The sequence below is a fragment of the Palaemon carinicauda genome, chromosome 18 (assembly GCF_036898095.1).
Source record: "Palaemon carinicauda isolate YSFRI2023 chromosome 18, ASM3689809v2, whole genome shotgun sequence".
NCBI classification, from domain to species: domain Eukaryota; kingdom Metazoa; phylum Arthropoda; class Malacostraca; order Decapoda; family Palaemonidae; genus Palaemon; species Palaemon carinicauda.
The window spans coordinates 60511283-60535664 of NC_090742.1; the positions used below are offsets into that span (position 1 = coordinate 60511283).

Consider the following 24382-nt stretch of genomic DNA (forward strand, 5'->3'; position numbering starts at 1 on the left):
TATATATATATATATATATATATATATATATATATATATATATATATATATATATATATATATAATCCCCCAAATTTCTTTAAAAATCGAATTTGACTCATGTGGATAGTATATTTACTTTACTATGATAATAGTAATAATAATAATGATAATAATAATAATAATGATAATAATAATAATAATAATGTGAAATCTAGAGCCGTAGATGAGGTAACAATATAAGATGAATGGATAATTATCAACAAACAAAAATAAACTCAAGATGAGCAGCAGTTTGGATGTTGCTGACAAGATCTTATTACTAATCCAGGACGGTTTCTGGAAACGTGATCTCTCTCTCTCTCTCTCTCTCTCTCTCTCTCTCTCTCTCTCTCTCTCTCTCTCTCTCTCTCAATCGTGATTTTATGTAAGAATAAAACTTAATAGATAGTTTGTGTTAAATGTACGTTATTTATTTCCTTCTAAATGATGTTTTTATGGTACATCTCTTACAAGTTTTGTCTTCTTTCAATTTTACTTTCTTTTAGTTACTTCAACATTGTTCTCTTTCTAAGAAATAGACGGAATGAAAAGGAAATTGTCCGAAAAAAATATTTTTTTGTCAAGTTAAGAAGGAACATTGATAATTACTATAACCTATTTAATTTTAGATGGTACCATTATTTGATTGAAATCTGCTGTTTTATTTTAATATAAATTAGTCTTTGAGTGGTTTTCCTTTGATTTTTTTTCTATTTTTTAATGTTGAAATTAGAATAAATTTATCTTTTGATATAACAGAGATTTAAACTATTATCTGTGTTAAAATTAGAATAAATTCTCCTTTTTAAATAACTGATTTAAACAATCATTTGTGTTAAAATTAGAATAAATTCTCCTTTCGAAATAACAGTGATTTAAACAATAATTTGTGTTAAAATTAGAATAAATTCTCCTTTCGAAATAACAGTGATTTAAACAATTATTCTTCTCGTTAAGATTTACTCTTCCATGCCAACGGGTCAATAACATTGTGTCCAAAAATTTACAAACTCCTCTTCCCTCTTCGTCTTATAGGAAGTGAGAGGCGGCAAGTCGTTCCAGAAGTTAGGTTACGCCGACGTCAACTTGGCCGAATTTGCCGGGTCGGGTGGCTCCCAGCGATACCTGCTGGAGGCCTACGATTCCAAACACCGCCTCCACAACTCGATGCTCAAAGTCACTGTCGACATGACACTGTTGTCGGGTGATCCTTGCTTTAAGCCGTAAGTATATGTATTTGTTTAAAATGTTAAGGTGATTGAATAGAAATTGTCTGCTCAAAGCAAGGTTGTACTTAAGTGTGAGTTGGTGGGATTTTAATATCAATCCTATTTCTTGAGAAAAAAAATGGCTCTTATGGATAAAAAAGTTTGTTACAAATCAAGCGTCAAAACTGCATTTTATATACTCTATAGTCTAAGGGAGTGTATGCTAAAAGTGTGGAGAGCCATTTAAAGTCCAGTTGTATAATGTTTTTACCAGCTTGCAGTGGATACTCTATTTTAACTTGTGGCACATTACTTAGTTATGCTAAGAACGCAGCATTAAACTAGAAAAGCTCTCTGAGAGTGCGGCCCTCCGCCACGGCAGCTTATTTCTCGAAACCAGCTTGCCTTTCCCAGAATCAATTTAGACCATAGGCATATTTGAAGTCTGTGACAACCATGCGCGGACTTGGGTTTAAGGTTAAGGTTAATTCGGTCGACCTTTTGCTCTACCTTGACCTTTGACCTAGGACTTTCAAAATTGAATCTCTTCCATGGCTCAGCATAATATTTTATCCCTGAAAGTTTCATTACTCTACGAGTAAAATTATGGCCAGGTTGTTGTTCACAAACAAACAAAAACAGACTTGAGGATAAAAAACATAACCACCTCCCAACTTTGTAGGCAGAGGTAAAAGTGTCACTATGTGGGATATTCTAATAAAGAATTAAAGTTTTTCAGTGCTGTGTTTCTTTAAAATGTTATGAAGCAGAGTATTTAATTCTTATGAATGCAACATTTTCATTCAAAATTACATTACTCTCGTCCAGAGTAATGTTATTGTTGAATTTCCTCTTCACGAGATATGGAATATTTATCAGTACCAAATTAGAAACGTTTATACTAGTATATTTATAATTTGGTAAGAATTGTGGTAGCCTATTTGAGACAAGGTTGTCTAAAAACCTATTGAGTGGAAGTTTGAGACCCATTCAAACTCAATAGTTTCTAGTTGTATCTGCAACCTTACCATCCTTGTGACTTGAGAGATGAGGGGTTTAGGGGAATCTATACTTTATCAGTTCAGTCATGAACAGCCATTACCTGTCCCTCCCTGGTCATAGTTTGTTTGGGAGTGGTCTTAGCTACTGATATGATCAGTCTCTAGGTCATTGTCCTATCCCTTGCCTCTGCCATTCATGAGTGACCTTTAAACCCGTAAGAATAAAGATGTATCATTGCTGGATCTATGGTAACCATGTATGGATATAAAATTGCAAAACTGGTGAGCTGAATTTGCAGTTGAATAAGTAATGCAAGCGTATGATTTTCTTTGGTTTATAGAATCTGAGTCAGGAAAGGAAAATTGGAACTGAAAGCCGTCCAATAATTTTGAGTGATGAAAGCTCAAATGTTTTTAGTAAAGCTTTATGAAGATGGAAATACTGGTAGAAAGTTCACTGTAAAGAAGAAGTTCTCGGAGAGAACTTATTGTACAACTCAGTACAGGTTCAGTTTGGCATACTGTACAGTATATACATTAATTCTATTTACCTTAGATATTTCTTCACCCTTGCTTCACTTATATCAATCGAACAGATCAGAGTGGATACTACAGTACTATAATTGCTTTAAAGTATTGTAATTTAACTGTACTAATGATGCCATGTTCATTGCAGACAACCATCAAGAGGAACCAAATACCAACCATCAACAGATATTGTGGGAGAGGAAGTTCCACCGAGTAGACCAACATCGGGATCTTTAGCATCTCTTACTTCATCTGGCTATGATTCTCTCACCAAAAAAGTCAAAGGTCAGCCTCTAACAGATTTACTCGAAAGCTTACGGTTAACAAGTTTCTGTGTAGCTGAGAAAAATTTTCATGATATACAATTGTTTAGATTTATATGATTTACTTGATACCTTTTTGTTCTTTGACTATAGAGAATAGACTTAATTAGTAGGAGGATGATTTGTATTCCATTTACTGCTCGTTTGTACTTCAGAAGTTATTGCTGATGGCGAAGAGGGAGAAGGCTGGGGCGGGGAGGCTCCGGGGCATTCACGAAACTCCTCAAACACCAGTCATGGTTCTCATGCCTCTGGGTATGCATCCATTAACTCACAGTCTGACAAATCAGGCCATATCAGGTTTGTAGCTTTTTTTAGTAGAGCATGTTGCATTGCTAATTGCATGGTCTGAAAGACAAAAAAAAAAAACTAACAGTAGTCTGTAATCTTTTGAGAGTAGTCACTGCATAGTTCACCTTTTAATGTTAAGTTGCTCTTGTTGGTGTGTTCATATTATGTACTTGAATTTATTGGTTGTTTTACGCAGCTGTGTCCCTTCCGTCACCGTTTGGTCATCGCACAACCTCCACTCTGCCTCCAAGCGTAGAAGCTTTCACCTCTACCCCATTGACACCACCAGTAGCACTAACAACCAACTTAATGCAACTCCTAAAGGCTTACCACCCTCTCACTCATCTGGACAGTTACGGGTTATCCCTAGCGGCCAGTCCCACTCTGTTACTAACACTCCTACCAAGTCAGCACGGCATAGCATAGTGGTGTGTAGCAATGAATTTTCCTCCTTCCTGAGTGACTCTGCTCCCTCTTCCATGCTGTCTACTCCTGTTCCTTCCCGTTGCGGATCTTTTTCTGTCAGCCTGTGTGCAGACGTGGGCGACTACCAGAGGTCCTTCGTGGCCTCACCCCAGCATAACTTGTTGTCTGTAGAGATGTTACAGTCCGCACTAGCTTTAGCAGCGCATGCAGATAAATCCAGCAGGAAACTGTCCGTTGTTACGGATTCCAGTCAGCAGAACAGGTTAGCAACAAATTATCAGCAATTTTTAGTTTTCATTTTAATTGATATAAAACCTGTACTTCCATATATACTAAGATGAATTTGTACCAGCATAAAAAAAAAATACTGCCCTAAGTCGTGTATGCTATTGTGAAGTACATATGCACAGCAGGAATTAGAAAGGTAATTTTATTTCATTTTGAAAAAGAAATTTATGAGAATAAAATTCAATGAAACAAGGGTGTATTACAATATTGTGCTATCACCTGTGGGCAGCACACACCCGATGACAAATATCTCTCATGTTTAGGGATCATAGGAACATGTCAATACATAAAGCTCAAAGTTACTTTAGGAGGTGGAAAGTGTTTGCTCCTTATCTTTTAACTGTAGTTTTGGCTTTTTTTTTTTAGGGTGAAAGATGTGCATTAGGAAGTAGTAACTTGAAAAAAATATATAATGTAAAAGTTATTGTAAAAATTATATTTTAAATACTATTTAAATTGAAAAAGTATGTTTTTGAAAAGTATTTAAAAGACTTTTATCCTTCTCTTGCTCAAAATTGAGATGTGTATGGTAAGGGTTATTGCATTTGGTGTCATGAAAACTATAGTAACCCAGCTCTTTTTAAGACTTGCTCTTTAATGATGATAAAATAAATTTGAATTTTACGATGATTTTCTTGGAATCGGTACATCGTCTCATGCTTTCTCCGAATTAGATTCTGGTCTGTGTCATCAGGATTTGAAGGAACATTGGGTTGATTGAGATTTATTTTTAGCCAGTTGACATTGTGACTCCAATTAGATTCAAAATCTCGTGCCAAAAGACATAATCATGTTTTAATCTTTAACAATTTGTTTTTATAGCTCCTTAACAATTTTAGTCAAGTAAACAAATCTATTACAGTGTTCTGAGTCGACTTTCAAGAGGAAGGTCTGTTGCATCATTTAGTGTTAAACTTTACCCCTTTTCTCCTAAACCAGTGTTGGTAATTTTCGTAAAGTTAAGGTTTATTTAAGACATTCTGTTGTCCATTCCATTATCCTGAATGTGAAAATAGGTTCATCACACATATACCAAGGCACTTCCCCCAATTTTGGGGGGCAGCCAACATCAAACAAATGAAACAAACAAGGGACCTCTCATCTCTACGTTCCTCCCAGCCTGACAAGGGACTCAACCGAGTTCGGATGGTACTGCTAGGGTGCCACAGCCCACCCTCCCCCGTTATCCACCACAGATGAAGCTTCATAATGCTGAATCCCCTACTGCTGCTACCTCCGCGGTCATTCAAGGCACCAGAGGAAACAGCAGGGCCTACCGGAACTGCGTCACTATCACTCGCCATTCATTCCTATTTCTAGCATGCTCTCTTGCCTCGCTCACATCTATCCTCCTATCACCCAGAGCTTTCTTCACTCCATCCATCCCCCCAAACATTGGCCTTCCTCTTGTACTCCTCCCATCAACTCTTGCATTCATCACCACCTTTAGCAGACAGCCATTTTCCATTCTCTCAACATGGCCAACCCACCTCAACATATTCATATCCACTCTAGCTGCTAACTCATTTCTTACACCCGTTCTCACCCTCACTACTTTGTTCCTAACCCTATCTACTTGAGATACACCAGCCATACTCCTTAGACATTTCATCTCAAACACATTCAATTTCTGTCTTTCCATCACTTTCATTCCCCACAACTCCGATCCATACATCACAGTTGGTAAAATCACTTTCTCATACAGAACTCTCTTTACATTCATGACAACCCTCTATTTTTTACCACTCCCTTAACTGCCCCCAACACTTTGCATCCTTCATTCACTCTCTGACGCACATCTGCTTCCACTCCACCATTTGCTGCAACAACAGACCCCAAGTAATTAAACTGATCCACCTCCTCAAGTAACTCTCCATTCAACATGACATTCAACCTCGCACCACCTTCCTTCTCGTACATCTCATAACCTTACTCTTAACCCACATTAACTCTCAACTTCCTTCTCTCATACACCCTTCCAAATTCTGTCACTAATTGGCCAAGCTTCTCTTCTGTGTCTGCTACCAGTACAGTATCATCCGCAAACAACAACTGATTTACTTCCCATTCATGACCATTCTTGTCTACCAGTTTCAATCCTTGTCCAAGCACTCTAGCATTCACCTCTCTCACCACTCCATCAACATACAAGTTAAACAACCAGGGCGACATCACACATCCCTGTCTCAGCCCCACTCTCACTGGAAACCAATCGCTCACTTCATTTCCTATCCTAACACATGCTTTACTACCTTTTTAGAAACTTTTCACTGCTTGCAACAACCTTCCACCAACTCCATATAACCTCATCACATTCCACATTGCTTCCCTATCAGCTTTATCATACTCTTTCTCCAGATCCATAAACGCAACATACACCTCCTTACCTTTTGCTAAATATTTCTTGCTTATCTGCCTAACTGTAAAATTCTGATTCATACAACCCCTATTATTATTATTATTATTACTATCCAAGCTACAACCCTAGTTGGAAAAGCAAGATGCTATAAGCCCAGGGGCTCCAACAGGGAAAAATAGCCCAGTGAGGAAAGGAAATAAGGAAATAAATAAATGAAGAGAACAAATTAACAATAAATCATTCTAAAATAAGAAACAACGTCAAAACAGACATGTCATATAATAAACTATCAAAAACATCAAATACAAATATGTCAAATAAACTATAAAAAGACTATGTCCGCCTGGTCAACAAAAAAGCATTTGCTCTTCTAAAACCACCCTGTACTTCCAAGATTGCATTCTCTGTTTTATCCTTAATCCTATTAATCAATACAATACCATACACTTTTCCAACTACACTCAACATACTAATACCCCTTGAATTACAACACTCATGCACATCTCCCTTAACCTTACATAGTGGTACAATACACGCACAAACCCAATCTACTGGTACCATTGACAACACAAAACACACATTAAACAATCTCACCAACCATTCAAGTACAGTCACACAGCCTTCCTTCAACATCTCGGCTCTCACACCATCCATACCAGATGCTTTTCCTACTCTCGTTTCATCTAGTGCCCTCTTCACTTCCTCTCTTGTAATCTCTCTCTCTCTCATTCTCATCTCCCATCACCGGCACCTCAGCACCTGCAACAGCAATTATATCTGCCTCCCTATTATCCTCAACATTCAGTAAACTTTCAAAATATTCCGCCCACCTTTTCTTTGCCTCCTCTCCTTTTAACAACCTTCCATTTCCATCTTTCACTCTCTTCAATTCTTGAACCAGCCTTCCTTACTCTCTTCACTTCTTTCCAAAACTTCTTATTCTCTTCATATGAATGACCCAATCCCTGACCCCACCTCAGGTCAGCGGCCCTCTGCCTCACTTACCTTGCGCTTTACTTCCACATTTTTCTCTCTATATCTTTCATACTTCTCCACACTATTACTCTGCAGCCATTCTTCAAAAGCCCTCTTTTTCTCTTCCAATTTTACCTTCACTCCATTCCGCCATTCACTGCCCTTCCTCATGCTGCCTCCAACAAACTTCTTGCTACACACATCACTTGCAATCCCAACAAAACTTCCTTTTACTAACTTCCACTCTTCTCTAAATTACCAGTTTCTCTTACTTTCACTTCGTCATATGCCATTTTCAACCTTTCTTGATATTTACTTTTAACCCTCGGTTTTATTAGCTCTTCAACCCTCACTAGCTCCCTTTTACATCCACCTACTCTATTCCCCCACTCTTTTCTACAACTAATTTTCCTTCCACCAAAAAATTATCAGACATACCGTTAGCCATACCCGTAAACATGTGCAAGTCTTTCAATCTTCCAAACATTCTTTTAGTTATCAACACATAATCCATTAACGCCCTTTCTACCACTTCCATTTGCCACTCTTACCCATGTATACTTGTTCATATCTTGAACATAGGACACTTAGGGGTAGATAATTTTGTATTTGAGATCTTTATACATAATAATATCAAGTTATACCAGGTAATATATTTAGTTCGAAGTTCCACTCTCTTAACATAAGTAACTTGCTCTCATGCTGTAATATAGGTTTGGTTCGAGTGAGAGACTTGGATGACCAAAGAGATCTTTTGGTTTCCACGGAGTTTGTGATACCCTCAAACAGGAAATTTTCCCTGAAGCTTTTTCTTCCTTAAGATTAAAATCGCTTTTCTTTTTTTACTTAATCCTTCCATAGGGAAGGTGTACCAATTTTGAATTGGTTGTAGGATAAAATATGCTTTCAAATAAATGTTAGGTCTTCAGTTTCAAAAGTTCATTCTTGTTAATTTAGTTTTGATTAATGTTGACGTTGATAATATATTGATAAAATTTATAAAGTTTCCTTCTCCATTTTACTGTCGAAGACCCAGCTCTTCAAAGTGAGGTCTACAAGCTCCTACAGTGGTTTTGTAATGGGCAAAAAAATTGCTATAGTACCCATGAGGATATAATGTTCCAATCAATTATAAATATGGGTATAGTCACAAAAATGCCATGCCAACTTCTATGCAGAATAAGGTTTGACAGTGATCTTTACCCTGGGCAGGGCATGCCAGTCCCAACGAAACTGGAATGATGATGATGACAATGAATTAGTTGTGCAATAGATGATGAAGATTACGTTGATATTTACAACAAAGCCAATTTTAGGGTTTGATTGAATGTAATAAGTAAAAACTATAACAAAAACATCACAAAACACGAGTACAAAGTAACATGTGTAGACGAACTGCTAGCAAAACTCAAAGTGGAATGTGACAAGGGGAGTTGCTGCCTGAACGAGCATCACTCTCTTGGGTGATGCTGTGCTCCATCGTCCAATCAGCTGCCAGGATATAGATTACCATGCCCTTATTGGCCCTCTCTCATCTTTCAACCAATAACGTGTGGTTCATGATCTGGGGTAGCAACACTGACGATATACAGTACGCAGTCTCGGCGTAGCATCGGCAGATACAAGTCAAGGGTATTTTCCATGGCACTTGTTCAACCATGCGGTCTTTGTTTATGATATTTTTACAATGTGCTTTAATCTAGTTTTTATATTTTTATTGTTTTTTTAATTTGTTGAAGTAGAACATTAATCATTATCAGGCTGGGAGGAACGTAGAGAGGAGAGGTCCCCTTTTATGTTTCATTTGTTTGATGTCGGCTAACCCCCAAAATTGGGGGAAGTGCCTTGGTATATATATGTATGATGTATGTAGAACATTAATCCTGTTTATAAAGAGCTCCTCACTCCTTTTCAGCAGAAGAGTTTGCAACTAGTCTCTAAAGAGCTTGAAAAGAATACTGCATAGTGGATCCAGTTAGAAACTGATGATAAGCTCTTATAGTCAATGCATTTTAAGAATATCACTTGACCATGCCCACATCCTCCCTACCCTACCCCACCACTCCAACCTAACTCCCTCTCCTCTTTCACGATGTTAGAAATGCGACTGGCAGTGCTGTCCTTATCGTGAGGTGGAGTTGGATGATCATGCAAGATACAGATTCTCATGCATTGAGAATTTGACTCATTGGGCTGGTTAATCTCCTTCTTTTACTAATATCAAGATGCATTGGTGGGGGGTGGGTGGGGGGGATGGTGTCATTTACCACCCCTACACCTGGTAAGCTAGCAGGAGCAACCAGACTCATTGGCCAAGCTCGGATGATAGTTCCTCAACATCTTCAAGTCTTTCAATAATAGACAAGACATACCTAATACAAGAAATGGTAAAGAAAACCTCTGAGGCAATGAATATTTCTAGAGCAATTAATGCTCCGTATCACAACTTGCACCTGAATAAGGCACCTACAAAGAATTCAAGAAAAAAAGATATCACCAAGTGGTTAAGTGATAACATTCCCTACAACTCTTTGTGTACTGTACCACCAACTATATCAACTTGTACAGCTTCACAAGAAAACCAAGTTGCACTATGAAATTGATTAACTTGCTGCTGTTACAGGATAGTATTTGCCAGTTTAACCTAATTGAATTCATATGGGCTATAATCAAACAAGAAGGAATTGAAATGACAAGCAATTCATGATAAAGGTTGAAGAATTGACACTAAAAGCTATTGATAATGTTACTGTAGCTACATTAATGGGAAAAATCTGTCTAACATAAAAATGATTCTAGAAGACATAGATTTTGAGCACTTGTTCGAGTCATTTTCAATTGAACCTGACCACTCAGACAGAGGCAATGATGAATGTGATGAGGATGAGCACTAAAATAATGAAATACCTAAATAAGAAAAAAAATTATATGAAAGTAAAATTTTTTCGACTTTATACATGACCCTGCTTCGAGTACCCATATATTCTATTAAATCCAAAATTAGCAAACTGCTTTATTTTCTTATCATCCCATCAACATCAGTAGTCCTGTACTATGCTACAAAATACTAGTTCATTTGCCTCCATTTGTGGTGGAAATCTTTCTCGCACTCTTCCCTGTCTCCGGATACTTGGAGATTGTGAGGGTGTAAGGAGGGATAGGAGGTCAGCTTCTCAGGCACAGTTATTACACACTATATCTGGATGGGTGGAGGGTGTGGGTTGTTTCCCCCTGGGGTCTACTACTCCTACCTTGAATGAATGAGTAACAGCTGTCATTCATGCACACACACACACACACAGAGAGAGAGAGAGAGAGAGAGAGAGAGAGAGAGAGAGAGAGAGAGAGAGTGTGAGTGAGTGAGTGTGAGTGTGAGTGTTACTGCACTACATATTTGTTATCATAATGAGGAAACTTGTAAAAGTACGTTGATAAGAGTACAGTAGTTGTACAAAAATAACTACTAATTTACAGGTTCCAGAGCCTCCTTTAGTTAACAGTGTCATAGCTAAGCAGGAACTGATATAGTCCGAGAGTGCGTTACGATTGTGTCACGCATTCTCTATGGTGCCAAGGTAAAGGATTGTGGCCGAGCGATATGCCTAAAATACGTTGACCATAGTACAGTAATTATGAAATACGGGATGGAAAATTTAATATTAGCACATGGTCCTTATAATGTAGGTGTCAAGTCTGAAATTGATTAATATTTTAGACTTTATGGTAGGTAATGTTGAAAGAATGTTGGAATTTATTAAACCTCATATATCACACCAAAGGAAGTGGAAATTCCAAGTGATCATGAGTTTAATCCTCCTTCAGTGGGGCAGGCTATTTTAGACTTTGTGTAGCAGTAATCTTGGTTTTACCACTTTTGTTTTATTTTAGCCTCTAAAAGACAATCTACCTGTAATTTATACCAGAGGCAGTGACGTGTGTATTTTGATTGATCCAAATACAGAGGAATTTTGGTTACCATGGCCAGTTTAGACTGTAAAGTATCCTGTAGTTGAATTACTGTTTAATTTCTTATAAGAATCTGTATTTCAACTATCAACAGGTTATAGGTCAATGCTAAATACTGCCCTCGTGTATGTGAATTGGATTTATTCTCTTCTGGTATTATAGGGTATGTTTTCAGATCTGCTTTTGAAAAACTTCCGGTCATTAGGTCATTGCATTGAAATTTTGATGTGTTATTATAACGTATTTAAAGGGTCCATGTTTTGAACCGTTGGAAGGACTGTCCTTTAAGGATCTTACAGCCAAGATGGTCTTTCTTTTAGCCATTTTCTTGGCTAAAGTAATAATGAATTGCTGGCTTTTTTCAAGAATTTGGTATTGGCAGTTAATAAGATGGTATTATCTTTTCTGCTAAGAATCCTTTTAAGACTAAATGTTTATCTAATTTTTTCCAGTTCCTTCATTAGGTCAGAAAGTCAGTAGGGATTCAGAAAATATGTTTCTATGTTCTATTACAAGGGTTAAAGTTTATTTAGACAAAGCATATAACATTAGGAAGAAAATCTCTAAATTTATTTAGTTGGAATAGGTAAAGAGGACTTTCCCTTTCCAAGAATGTTATGTCTTTCTTTGTTAAATGTTCAGTGATTGCATTCAAGTGTGCTGCAGCTTCTTTTCAGTTTCTGTAGGCATTAGTCTTTGGATTGTCTTGGTAACAGCTCAGTGAAATAACAAATTACTATTTACCAAGCATTATTGGAGGAGGCCTGGTTTTCTTATATAGGTTTCTTAGTATAATTTCCTGTGGTACCAGAAAGTGATGTATTTTTGTTTAATTGGTTAGCTTTGTACTGATTACAGGCGAGTTTAAGATTCACAGTTGTTTTCTCTGCCCCTCTTGGCAATAGTTTATTTAGGTTTTTTCGGTCTGTAATTGTTATACTGTACAGTATTGCAAACGTAAAACTTCCTCTTACTTTTAGTTAGAGAGGTAACTTTGATTTTTAAGATTCACAGTTGTTTTCTGTGCCCCTCTTGGCAATTGTTTATTTAGTTTTTGTTTTGTTTTTGTAACCTGGAATTTTGCAAAAGTAAAAGAGAGTTCATACTTTTAGTTGAAGAGGAAACTTTAATTTGATTGTGTAAAAGAGTGGTGTGTATTGTTTTAGTTTAGGATAGTTTTTTGCTCTTTCCCACACTTACCCATTCCATAAGAGAGTTGGATTCAACTAAGTGAACCATAGGTAAGTTTTATTAAAATAAACTTAATTTTAATAAAATTTATTTCAATACTTGCCTGTTTCATGTAATTCCCACCAACCTCCCTGCCACCCCACTGATTAGTGATATCGAGAGATTTTTCAACCTCAAATATGAAAGGTACCTTAGCCGATATTGATTACCATGGAGTAGATAGCGTGTCCAACCATACCATAATGGGGGAAGGCAATTGGAGTGAGGGATGGGGAAATAATTTACTTTTTAATGATAGTTGTCAAAAAGAGAGCTTCGTTGAGGAAGCCAGGTGAACCACGGGTAAGTATTGAGATAATTAGTTTTATCAAAATTCAGTTTTTGTGCAAATTTAGTGTTTTTGTTTCATATCAAAAAATTTTATTCATGGTTTCATACAGAAAAATTTTGAAACCCAAATTTTGCTGCAATTTTTTTCCGAAATGTTTTATAAGGATGTAAATTAAAAAAAAAAAAAGACTTGCAAAATGTTTCCAAGTACTGTATGTAAATTCAATAAATTCCAAAATATTTGATGCGCTCCATAAGTGTAAACCATTAATTCATAAATGTCTTCTTTCATTAAAATCAGGGAGCCAAGGCATCTGCTGAAACTGCTGCGTATAAGCTGTGTACTGTACATTATGCATGTACATCATCATTTGCCTATGTTTTGATCAATTTATTTGAACATATTGACCTTTATAATTTGATAAATAAATGAGGTCTATTATCAGAATAAAATGCTGGTAGTAGGTTGGCCAGGCCACCAGCCACCCATTGAAATACTATCGCTGGAGAGGTATTGAGTCCTTTGACTGGCCAGACAGTACTACATTGGATCCCTTTCTGTGGTTACGGCTCATTTTTCCTTTGCCGACACATACACCGAATATCCTAGCCTATTCTTTCCACATTCTCCTCTGTCTGCATACACCTGACAACACTGAGATTAACAAACAATTCTTCTTCATTTAGTGGTTAATTACTGCCTGACATCTTCGAAAACACAAAATAACACAGAGCTACGAAAAACACGTCCGAACGTTCACGGGTGCTAACAAGGAATGCTGGGAGAAGGATAGGTGGTGGTGGTGGTGGTGGTGGTGGTTGGGGGGGGGAGTAGCTGTAGTGAATGACACCTTATAGTAACGGAATTTTGAGGAGGGAGAAGTCTTAATTGGAAAGGGATCTCTGGTAGTAGTATCACTCACCCCAGTTTTAATACCGACACCCTTTAGGGGTGAGTGAGCTGGATATATTCCTAGCATTCCATGCAATTTTTTTCTCTGGTATATTTAGCAGTATTTATACCTTTGAAATGGTGCTTTAAAGAGCATTTCACTGGGCGACACAGGTTCCTCACCCAGAAATAGATTTTTCCTTCGTCAAAATCCCTTAATTGTTCAGTGACTACTTTCCTCTTGGTAAGGGTAGAAGAGAGACTTTAGCTTTGGTAAGCAGCTCTTCCAGAAAAATGACACTCTAAAATCAAATAATTTTTCTCTAAATCAAATAATTTTTCTCTAGTCTTGGGTAGTGCCGTAGCCTGTGTACCATGGTCTTGCACTGTCTTGGGTTAGAGTTGCTTGAGGGTACACTCATGCTCACTATTCTATCTGAGTTCACTTCCCTTTATTATTTTTTGAAATTTTTATAGTTTATATATGAAAGATTAATTTTAATATTGTTACTCTTCTCAGGATATTTTAATTTATTTTCCTCACAGCTTTTTTCCCTGTTGGAGTCCTTGGGCTTTTAGCATCATGTTTTTCCAACCAGGGTTGTAGCTTAACAAGTAATAATAATAATAATAATTAAGGCTTATTTTCTTTTAATATTTATTTTTATTTAAGTACTTACTCACGTACCATGCATTCTATTAATAGCCACCCGTTGAGGTACTACCGCTAGAGAGTCATTAGGATCTTTGACTGGCCAGACAGTACTACATTGGATCCTTCTCTTCTGTCTTTTCTCAGCATCATTATTAAATTTTTAAGTAATTGCAGAGTTGTTCTTGATGGGCACTATAGCGAGTATAGGAATGTGATATCTGGTGTTCCTTGATGTAGATCGTCAACATCCAGATCTCTGCATTAAAAAATTTTCTTTAACTATAGGACTATACAACTTGAAAATTTTAGGTGTGATTCTTGATTGCAAATTTACTTTTGAGACACATTCAGTCTGTTTCTTCTTCAATTGTACAAAGTATTGGTTTATTTTGAAAGTCTTTTAAGATTTTCAGTGCTCAAGCTATTCTGAAAGTATGTTTTAATTCTTTCATTCTACTTTTCAGCTGATATCATATCAATTTGTTGAACAAAACCTTCTGGTGTATTAAATGTCTTATTCTTGTTCTAGACATTAATCTCCGGCATTCTCATGCAATGAGTTCTTTATTGATGTTGCATAAGATTTTTCATAATTTTGACCATCCTTTGTATTCAGATCTTCCCAGACATTACTATCCTGTATGAAGTACTAATTATGCTGTTAATTCCAAGTTATGCCTTCTCCATCATAAGCTTAACCCTTTTACCCCCAAAAGACGTACTGGTACGTTTCACAAAAGCCATCCCTTTACCCCCATGGACGTACGGGTACGTCCTTGCAAAAAAATGCTATAAATTTTTTTTTTTCATATTTTTTATATTTTTTTTGAGAAAATTCTGGCATTTTCCAAGAGAATGAGACCAACCTGACCTCTATATGACAAAAATTAAGCCTGTTAGAGCAATTTAAATAAAGTATACTGCAAAATGTGCTGGGAAAAAAATTACCCCCTGGGGGTTAAGGGTTGGAAATTTCCAAATAGCCTGGGGGTAAAAGGGTTGACACTACACCATATTCTAGAAGTTTTATTCCAGCTGTGACCATTTTGTGGAATGAACTTATAATCAGGCAGTTGAATTGGTAGAACTTCAGAAGTTCAAACTTGATGCGAATGTTTTTACTTTTTATCAAGCTGACATAGTCTCTTCATAGTGTATGTATGACAGATCTATTTTGAAATTAGTTACTGATCTTGAGATATTTTATATTCTTTATTCATTATGTCTTCTATAGTTTATTTATTTCATTATTTACTTTCCTCACTAGCCTCTTTTTCCCTGTTGGAGCCCCTGAGCTTATAGCATCCTGCTTTTCCAACTAGGTTTGTAGTTTAACAAGTAATAATAATAATAATAATACCAAGGCACTTCCTCCAATTTTGGGGGGTAGCCGACATCAAACAAATGAAACCAAAAAGGGGACTTCTCCTCTCTACGTTCCTCCCAGCCTGACAAGGGACTCAACCGAGTTCGGCTGGTACTGCTAGGGTGCCATAGCCCACCCTCCCCCATTATCCACCACAGATGAAGCTTCATAACGCTGAATCCCCTACTGCTGCTACCTCCGCGGTCATCCAAGGCACCGGAGGAAGCAGCAGGGCCTACCGGAACTGTGTCACAATCGCTTGCCATTCATTCCTATTCCTAGCACGCTCTCTTGCCTTTCTCACATCTATCCTCCTATCACCCAGAGCTTTCTTCACTCCATCCATCCCCCCAAACTTTGGCCTTCCTCTTGTACTTCTCCCATTAGCTCTTGCATTCATCATCACCTTTAGCAGACAGCCATTTTCCATTCTCTCAACATGGCCAAACCACCTCATCACATTCATATCCACTCTAGCTGCTAACTCATTTCTTACACCCGTTCTCACCCTCACTACTTCGTTCCTAACCCTATCTACTCGAGATACACCAGCCATACTCCTTAGACACTTCATCTCAAACACATTCAATTTCTGTCTCTCCTTCACTTTCATTCCCCACAACTCCGATCGATACATCACAGTTGGTACAATCCCTTTTTATACAGAACTCTCTTTACCTTCATGCCCAACCCTCTATTTTTTACTACTCCCTTAACTGCCCCCAACACTTTGCATCCTTCATTCACTCTCTGACGTACACCTGTTTTCACTCCACCATTGCTGCAACAACAGACCCCAAGTACTTAAACTGATCCACCTCCTCAAGTAACTCTCCATTCAACATGACATTCAACCTCGCACCACCCTCCCTTCTCGTACATCTCATAACCTTACTCTTACCCACATTAACTCTCAACTTCCTTCTCTCACACACCCTTCCAAATTCTGTCACTAATCGGCCAAGCTTCTCTTCTGCGTCTGCAGCCAGTACAGTATCATCCACAAACAACAACTGATTTACCTCCCATTCATGGTCATTCTCGTCTACCAGTTTTAATCCTCGTCCAAGCACTCGAGCATTCACCTCTCTCACCACTCCATCAACATACAAGTTAAATAACCACGGCGACATCACACATCCCTGTCTCAGCCCCACTCTCACCGGAAACCAATCGCTTACTTCATTTCCTATCCTAACACATGCTTTACTACCTTTTTAGAAACTTTCACTACTTGCAACAACTTTCCACCAACTCCATATAACCTCATTACATTGCTTCCCTATCAACTCTATCATACGCTTTCTCCAGACCCATAAACGCAACATACACCTCCTTACCTTATTAATAATAATAATAATAATGTAACAGGACATGCTGCTACAATCCTTTCTGTAAATGAGTGCTATGTATCCTGGCTAATGCATCTTCATATTTTAATGAAAACTTCTTCCACCCTTCATGCTCACTATGAAGGAAATGTAAGGGTCTTGTGAGTGCTTAACGCTGAACATGGGAAATTTAATTTAAATCTTTTATAAGGCGATAAATATGAAGGAATAGTACAAGATTATGAAGGTGCTTTAATTAAAAGCCAATATCAAAAACAGTAACATTAACTCCTTGTTTCAACCCCTGGAAAACTGCATTATTATTTATTGTTACAGTAAATTTATTGAAATTTGGATGTAAAATGGCCCGTGAAAAATTTTATCAAGGTGTAAATGGGATTAAATTTGACTATATCTGTGAAATAACTTGTTCTATGGGAAAATATGTATTTACCGTACAATTACTGCTTGAAAATATTTTTTAGTTATCATATTCAAAAGGACTTTTATTTTTGTCATAGAACATGATCTTTTGTAACTAATTACCGGTATGTGTCATTGTTGTAACAAACCCCTGTAGGCAATTGAGCAAATCTCATTACAGGGTTATTTTTCCTATTTTATTTCAGATTAAGTGTCCTCCTTTAACCACTTTCCAGGAGTAATTCAGACAGGGTTTGATTAATAAATATACAATACTATATAAATGCTATGTACTCCTTGAACATCTCTGCTATTTTATAAATTTTGACTTTGGCAGAAATAACGTAAGCAAGAGTGTGTACTTAAGTGTACTTAACACTTATGATTAACTGTACAGTATAATAAATAAACCTTATTACCATTATCATTAATAACACAACATTTAACCATTGAAGGTTTTTGTAAACATAATTTTTTTTTTACAGGAGTAGTAGCGCAGGATCCAATGGCATGAGCGATGGAGGATCCTTGGAACGTACAACAGTTAGTCGTGCCAAGAATTCGAGTACCGAAGCTAATAAAGAATCCAGAGTGGATGCAACGCGCGTTGATGCTAATGATATCATCAATCAACTCTTTGAAGACACAAAGATAGAGTCACTAAAACAAGATGACGCCGCTGAAAGTAAGGGCATTATGTATCTTCGAAGTACATTACAGTACAGTAATAGTCTGAATTTAGTACAAGTAATGGACTCAAAATATATACAGTAGTGCATGAATTTAATACTGTACATATAGTAAAATCTGAGAGGTATTACATATACAATGAGTGATTTACAAATTCAAAAACTTGGGTTTTCAAGATGGAATTGCTGTACATCTACTGCATTTCCATTGAAACATATTTTAACCCTTTTACCCCCAGGCTCTTTGGAAATTTCCAACCCTTAACCACCAAGGGTTTTTTTTTTCCCCAGCACATTTTGCAGTATATTTTTTTTAAATTGCTCTAAAAGACTTAATTTTTGTCATAGAGAGGTCAGGTTGGTCTCATTCTCTTGGAAAATGCCTGAATTTTCTCAAAATTATCAAAAATATGAAAAAAATAATTTTTATAGCATTTTTTTGCAAGGACGTACCGGTACGTCCATGGGGGTAAAGGGATGAGTTTTGTGAAACGTACCAGTACGTCCTTTGGGGGAAAAAGGGTTAGTATTTCATGAACCTATTGAAGACTTTTTTTCTCGTTTTGTGTCTCTCTTCATAGGCCATAGTATACTACAACTTTATGTACTGTAACATTCAATAGGAATGGAACATTAACACTCCTCCTCATTAGGGTTGTATTTGTCATTACAAGGCCATAATTTACTCATAGTTTAACATCCTTATTTTTTGTAAGATATATTGTTTCTTCACTTGATAAAATTTGCAAAGTTTTCCATCTCTGTACCAACCAGATAAGTTTTTTCTCTGGATACTTAAGTCTCTTAAAAATACACTTGTATACTTTTCTATGCAGTGCAAAGAGTGGTATTGAATACAAAGCACTACCAAATGTGGACGTGATTGAAAACTATTGATAAGTGCAGTGAATTAATTTTCAACTTATTACAATCTCAAAGTGCATGTGTTAACCCTTTTACCCCCAAAGTACGTACTGGTACGCTTCACAAAAGCCATCCCTTTACCCCCATGGACGTACCGGTCTTGCAAAAAAATGCTATAAAAAATTTTTTTTTCATATTTTTGATAATTTTTTGAGAAAATTCAGGCATTTTCCAAGAGAATGAGACCAACCTGACCTCTCTATGACAAAAATTAAGTCTTTTAGAGCAATTTAAAAAAAATATACTTCAAAATGTGCTGGGAAAAAATAACCCCTTGGGGGTTAAGGGTTGGAAATTTCCAAAGAGCCTGGGGGTAAAAGGGTTAACATCCTTATTTTGTGTAAGATATATTGTTCTTCACTTGATAAAATTTGCAAAGTTTTCCATCTCTGTACCAACCAGATAAGTTTTTTCTCTGGATACTTAAGTCTCTTAAAAATACACTCGTATACTTTTCTATGCAGTGCAAAGAGTGGTATTGAATATAAAGCACTACCAAATGTGGACGTTATTGAAAACTATTGCAGTGAATTAATTTTCAACTTATTACAATCTCAAAGTTCATTTGTTAAGGGTATACTGTATAGATATAATACACACATACTTTTCACAGGGTAGAAATATTGATAAATATAGTACAGTAAATTAATTTTTAACTCATAGTAATATCAAAGTGCATGTGTTCTTCAGGGTATAGGTATCTACATAAACTTTTCCTATAATAGGCTAACTACAAAGGGAGGGTATTTAATAGTATCTTGTAAGCTGTAGTTGAATTGTTATTTTGAAAGCTCAGGAATGTCTTCTTGTATCTACTTTAATTTTTTTTTAATTTTTTTTTTTTTTTTTTTACTTAATTATAATACATACATATACCAAGGCACTTCCAACAATTTTGGGAGTTAGCCAACATCAACAAATGAAAAATGAAACAAAAACAAAAAATGGGACCTCTACTCTCTACGTTCCTCCCAGCCTAACAAGGGACTCAACCGAGTTCAGCTGGTACTGCTAGGGTGCCACAAAAATTAAGTCTTATTGCAAGCTTCTTTCTTAGTTTGATGTTTAAAAACAATATTCTTTTATAAATTATTTTTCAAAGAGTATTAATCTGGAAGGGAGAGTCCTAGATGCTTAAACACAGCCATTTTATATAGATTATTTTTTAAAATTGTATTAACCCTTTTACCCCCAGGCTATTTGGAAATTTCCATCCCTTAACCCCCAAGGGGTTATTTTTTTCCTAGCACATTTGGCAGTATATTTTTTTTAATTTCTCTAACAGCCTTAATTTTCGTCATAGAGAGGTCAGGTTGGTCTCATTCTCTTGGAAAATGCCTGAATTTTTTCAAAAAATTATCAAAAATATGAAAAAAATAAAATTTATAGCATTTTTTTTGCAAGGACGTACCGGTACGTCCATGGGGGTAAAGGGATGAGTTTTGTGAAACGTACCAGTACGTCCTTTGGGGTAAAAGGGTTAATCTGGAAAGGGGAGTCTTAATTGCCATTCCTGTCTATTGGATGCATGTGGTCTTTCCAGCTTACTGTAATTACTTAATTTCCAGTGATGTTTGCAGAAAAAAAATCCAGTTATAACCCTTATCTGCTAAGTTTAACCCTTTCACCCCCAATGGACGTACTGGTATGTTTCACAAAACTCATCCCTTTACCCCCATGGACGTAACGGTACGTCCTTGCAAAAAACTTATTTACATTTTTTTGCATGTTTTTGATAACTTTGAGAAACTTCAGGCATTTTCCAAAAGAATGAGACCAACCTGACCTCTCTATGACAAAAATTAAGGCTGTTAGGGAATTAGAAAATAATATATTGCAAAATGTGCTTGAAAAAGAAAATGCCTTGGGGTTAAGGGTTGGAAAGTTCCAAATAGCTTGGGGGTAAAAGGGTCAACTTACAATTTGTAATGAAAGTAGTCAGTTTTCACGTTATGAATAAGGATTAATAACTATTTTTTTTTATTTCAGCATCCGGTCTACAGTTATACATTGGAAAGGACGGCACTACAGCCTTGGGTGGTTTGAGTCTCAAATCAGGAGAATACAAGCCTGTAGTGTTTGATAAGAGATAGCAGCAGCTTCAGTAAACTGGGTTTAATCATTATTCACAGACAAAAATAGAGAGCAGTTGGATATCAATTTTGAAATCATATCTCATTTATAACTTGCACTACCCTACTAGTCCTGTACAACCAGTAATGAGGGGTATATTGTATAGATGTCGCATGTAATATACGTTGTAAGTTGATAATGTCGGTAAGGTTTCAGAATTGACTCCTCATAATGTTATCTGTAATTGAGGAGAAATGGCTGTAATGCTTCCAAGGAAAAAAAGACTGAAGTGAATGGTGCAAGTTTTATGAATATGGAAAATGTAATAAAGGCATTAGAAGTCATCAATAAAAAAAAAAATACAATGGACCCGATCCCTGATAATGTAGTTATAAATTTGTGATATATGGTAACAGTTGAAAAATTCTCTTAATATATTTTTGATGTGAATGAATGCTAAAAGTGCTTGATACTGTTGTGAAATTTTAGTTATATCCACTCTTACTTATCCTGAATTTTTCTCAACAAAATCTTGATGAACTGTCACTTTATTTTACTGTGTTTGATGTAATGTAAAAGTGCCTTCTGTGTAAAAGAAGATTGGGTTTGCTGATAATTCTGATTGATTCTAAAATGTATACAGCATTGACAGAATTTACAATATTTCCACTTGCGAACTGTAATCTTCAAGGCATTTGATTTATTCACATTTTGGTAGCTAAAAGTAATTTAATGGCTATTGAAAGTGCATAGGCTAAAGCTACATTATTCACATAGTACGTAAAGCACAACATTGCAAATGATCTCATTTGCCCTTGTTTTTTCTAATTCTCTTTCCCAGTGTGTATTATAATCTTGAAAAATGCTGGAATGAATAATGAAGGGCAAGTTCTGTCCTCCCCCTCCCCAATCTCATTGTGAATCAAAGTACAGTGTTAAGAATTCTGCTGTAGTTAAATATTCAATATTGTTAAGTTGGCACACCTTATAGAAAATGAGTAAAATTTGTTTCTCATGTGCTAGATCTATTGAAATAGGGAAGTTTTATTTTGTCTAGAAAAAACCACAGGGACATTCAGACAATTGTTAACCAATGTTTGTTAGAATTATGTACAATTTTCTCTTTCAAAGAACGGAGTAGATTCAAGGCAACTTTTAAAAAAATGTAGTGTTTGGTGAATAGTTTTTATAGAATGGTAGAACACTATTTTTACCAAATTGCTGATAGAACGCTATGGCCAATGTGCTTGTAAGTCAAGCAGCTAATTGGCCCTTTCTATTAATTTAACCATTGTCATTTACTCAGCAGCTGTGCCATGAAGAGTACTTATGAAATAATGTTTGAACGAATGAAAGCACAGAATCTTGATTTGTAATTTAAAGCGAGTGTCCTTTTATATTCTAATAGTTAATGAGCCTGAGCACTTCAGCTACATTAATATTGTATAGCTTTAATTGGTTACGAAACTCACCGTGAAAGCAATGTCATAATTACAGAGGTCAAAGGGGGGAAGAAGAACACACATCCCCTTTTTCTCATGTACTATATTCCAAAGAAACTTGAGCGCAGTTTCATTTTTGGAGATGTGACACTATACATAAATAAGTACATATACAGGTTTCTCTTATTTTGGACTGTTGTAACAATATTACACTGCTCATGAAGCAAAAATATCTTTACAAACTAGTCAAGCACTGATTGCAAATATATTTGGGTTTTTCAAGCAACTGCAAACATATTTGGGTGCTTAAGTGAAATGGAAGAAATATTTATATTGAGGCCATATAGATTAGTGTGCCTTTCACATTTTTTTTTCTTTGTAAATAATTATGAAGATAATAGGGCATCGTATAAAAACCTCAGACTGATATGGGCTATTTTATTTAATTTTTTTTTCACAAATAAAACGCCATTGTTGAATACGTTGGTAAATGCACAACATGTTGTAGATGTTATAACCCTGGCACGAGAGTGATGCATATGAAGATGTTTGATGATACTGGTGATATTTTTTAATATATGTTTAGTAATGTTATGGATAAGCTGCCAGATGTATTTTGATGTATTCAGGTTTTTTCACCGTAACTTTTGTATGTCATGTTGTAAGGGAATTTTACTCGATGAGAATTTTGTATTTATTGTTATATCATAATTACATACAAGTGACTTCCATCTTATCTACGATTGTTGCTCACTCTGAAGAATAGGACTGAATTTCTATAGAAGTCAAAAGAAAGCCAAAATTCAAATTTTGTATTTGTTTGTACACTTAAATTTTTTAGTGAATGAAAAAGAACAGGACTTCTTCACCGACACCATCTTGATTATTTAGCATAATGTTTTTCTTCTGCCTGGGTATGGTGATGATCCAGACATAAATAAATGACAATAGAGCCCACATTCCACAACAAATGTACCAATGTTACCTTTCAGACTTATGTGTGTAGTTCTGTTTGTAATTTACTTTGTAAATAGAAAAATAACAATTATTCAGTAAAGTCCATAAACTTGATGTAAGTATTGACAATCCTTTTCTTGTATTAAATATTTTTAACATTGCTTAAAATCAAGAGTTGTTCCCATACTAGCAAACCTTCCGTTACTTATGTGGATAATCTTTCGGCGTAGCTGGAAGGTAATCCACATAAATAACTCCAGGAAATACAAATTATCTACGAATTTGTCATTTCATAAGTTATTTGAATTTTTTCTAACTATATAACCCCCGAGTCCTTTAATAGGCAGTATATTTTCAACTTGGTTGTAACTCGCAGTATATTTTCAACTTGGTTGTAACTCTGCGGTTCAGTTATATAATGAGGTTTTAGTAGTTACTGGCGGGTGAGCCTAGCCCTCCAGCCAGCACACTAGTGTAACCACTTTGCCTTCACCTTGAGGTAGGAAGTGAAACTTAAAGGATTCGGGTTTGTATAGTTAGGAAAAATAAAAATTAGCTTTAAAATTTGTGATTTGTTCCAACACAAATACAAAACCTCATCCTTTAAAGGGAGACACTTAGACTTCTTTAGGAGAAAAAGCCACCTATAAACAATACTAGGTGTATTAAAATTTTATCCAGGGATGTTGACATACAGTGACCTGATAGAGGTGGAGGAGCGTC

At 36.1% G+C, this 24382-nt stretch overlaps 2 protein-coding genes across 5 annotated transcripts in view; one reads left to right on the forward strand and one right to left on the reverse strand.

The window, feature by feature from the left end:
* LOC137657832 (EEIG family member 2) overlaps positions 1 to 23773 on the forward strand; it is a 46858-nt gene extending 23085 nt beyond the window's left edge. For 3 of the 4 annotated variants that reach the window (XM_068392412.1, XM_068392413.1, XM_068392411.1), the window contains 6 exons: positions 1057 to 1244; positions 2907 to 3043; positions 3237 to 3381; positions 3569 to 4060; positions 18060 to 18259; positions 21177 to 23773. In XM_068392412.1, the coding sequence (XP_068248513.1) occupies positions 1057 to 1244; positions 2907 to 3043; positions 3237 to 3381; positions 3569 to 4060; positions 18060 to 18259; positions 21177 to 21280 (1266 nt within the window). In that variant the 3' untranslated portion in view covers positions 21281 to 23773. The remainder of the gene's footprint in view (positions 1 to 1056; positions 1245 to 2906; positions 3044 to 3236; positions 3382 to 3568; positions 4061 to 18059; positions 18260 to 21176) is intronic. The other variant, XM_068392414.1, reaches the window with a different exon arrangement.
* Blos1 (biogenesis of lysosome-related organelles complex 1 subunit 1) overlaps positions 21361 to 24382 on the reverse strand; it is a 57902-nt gene continuing 54880 nt past the window's right edge. Inside the window, exon 6 of the mRNA XM_068392415.1 lies at positions 21361 to 21498. The gene's annotated coding sequence lies outside the window, so the exon portion shown is untranslated. The remainder of the gene's footprint in view (positions 21499 to 24382) is intronic.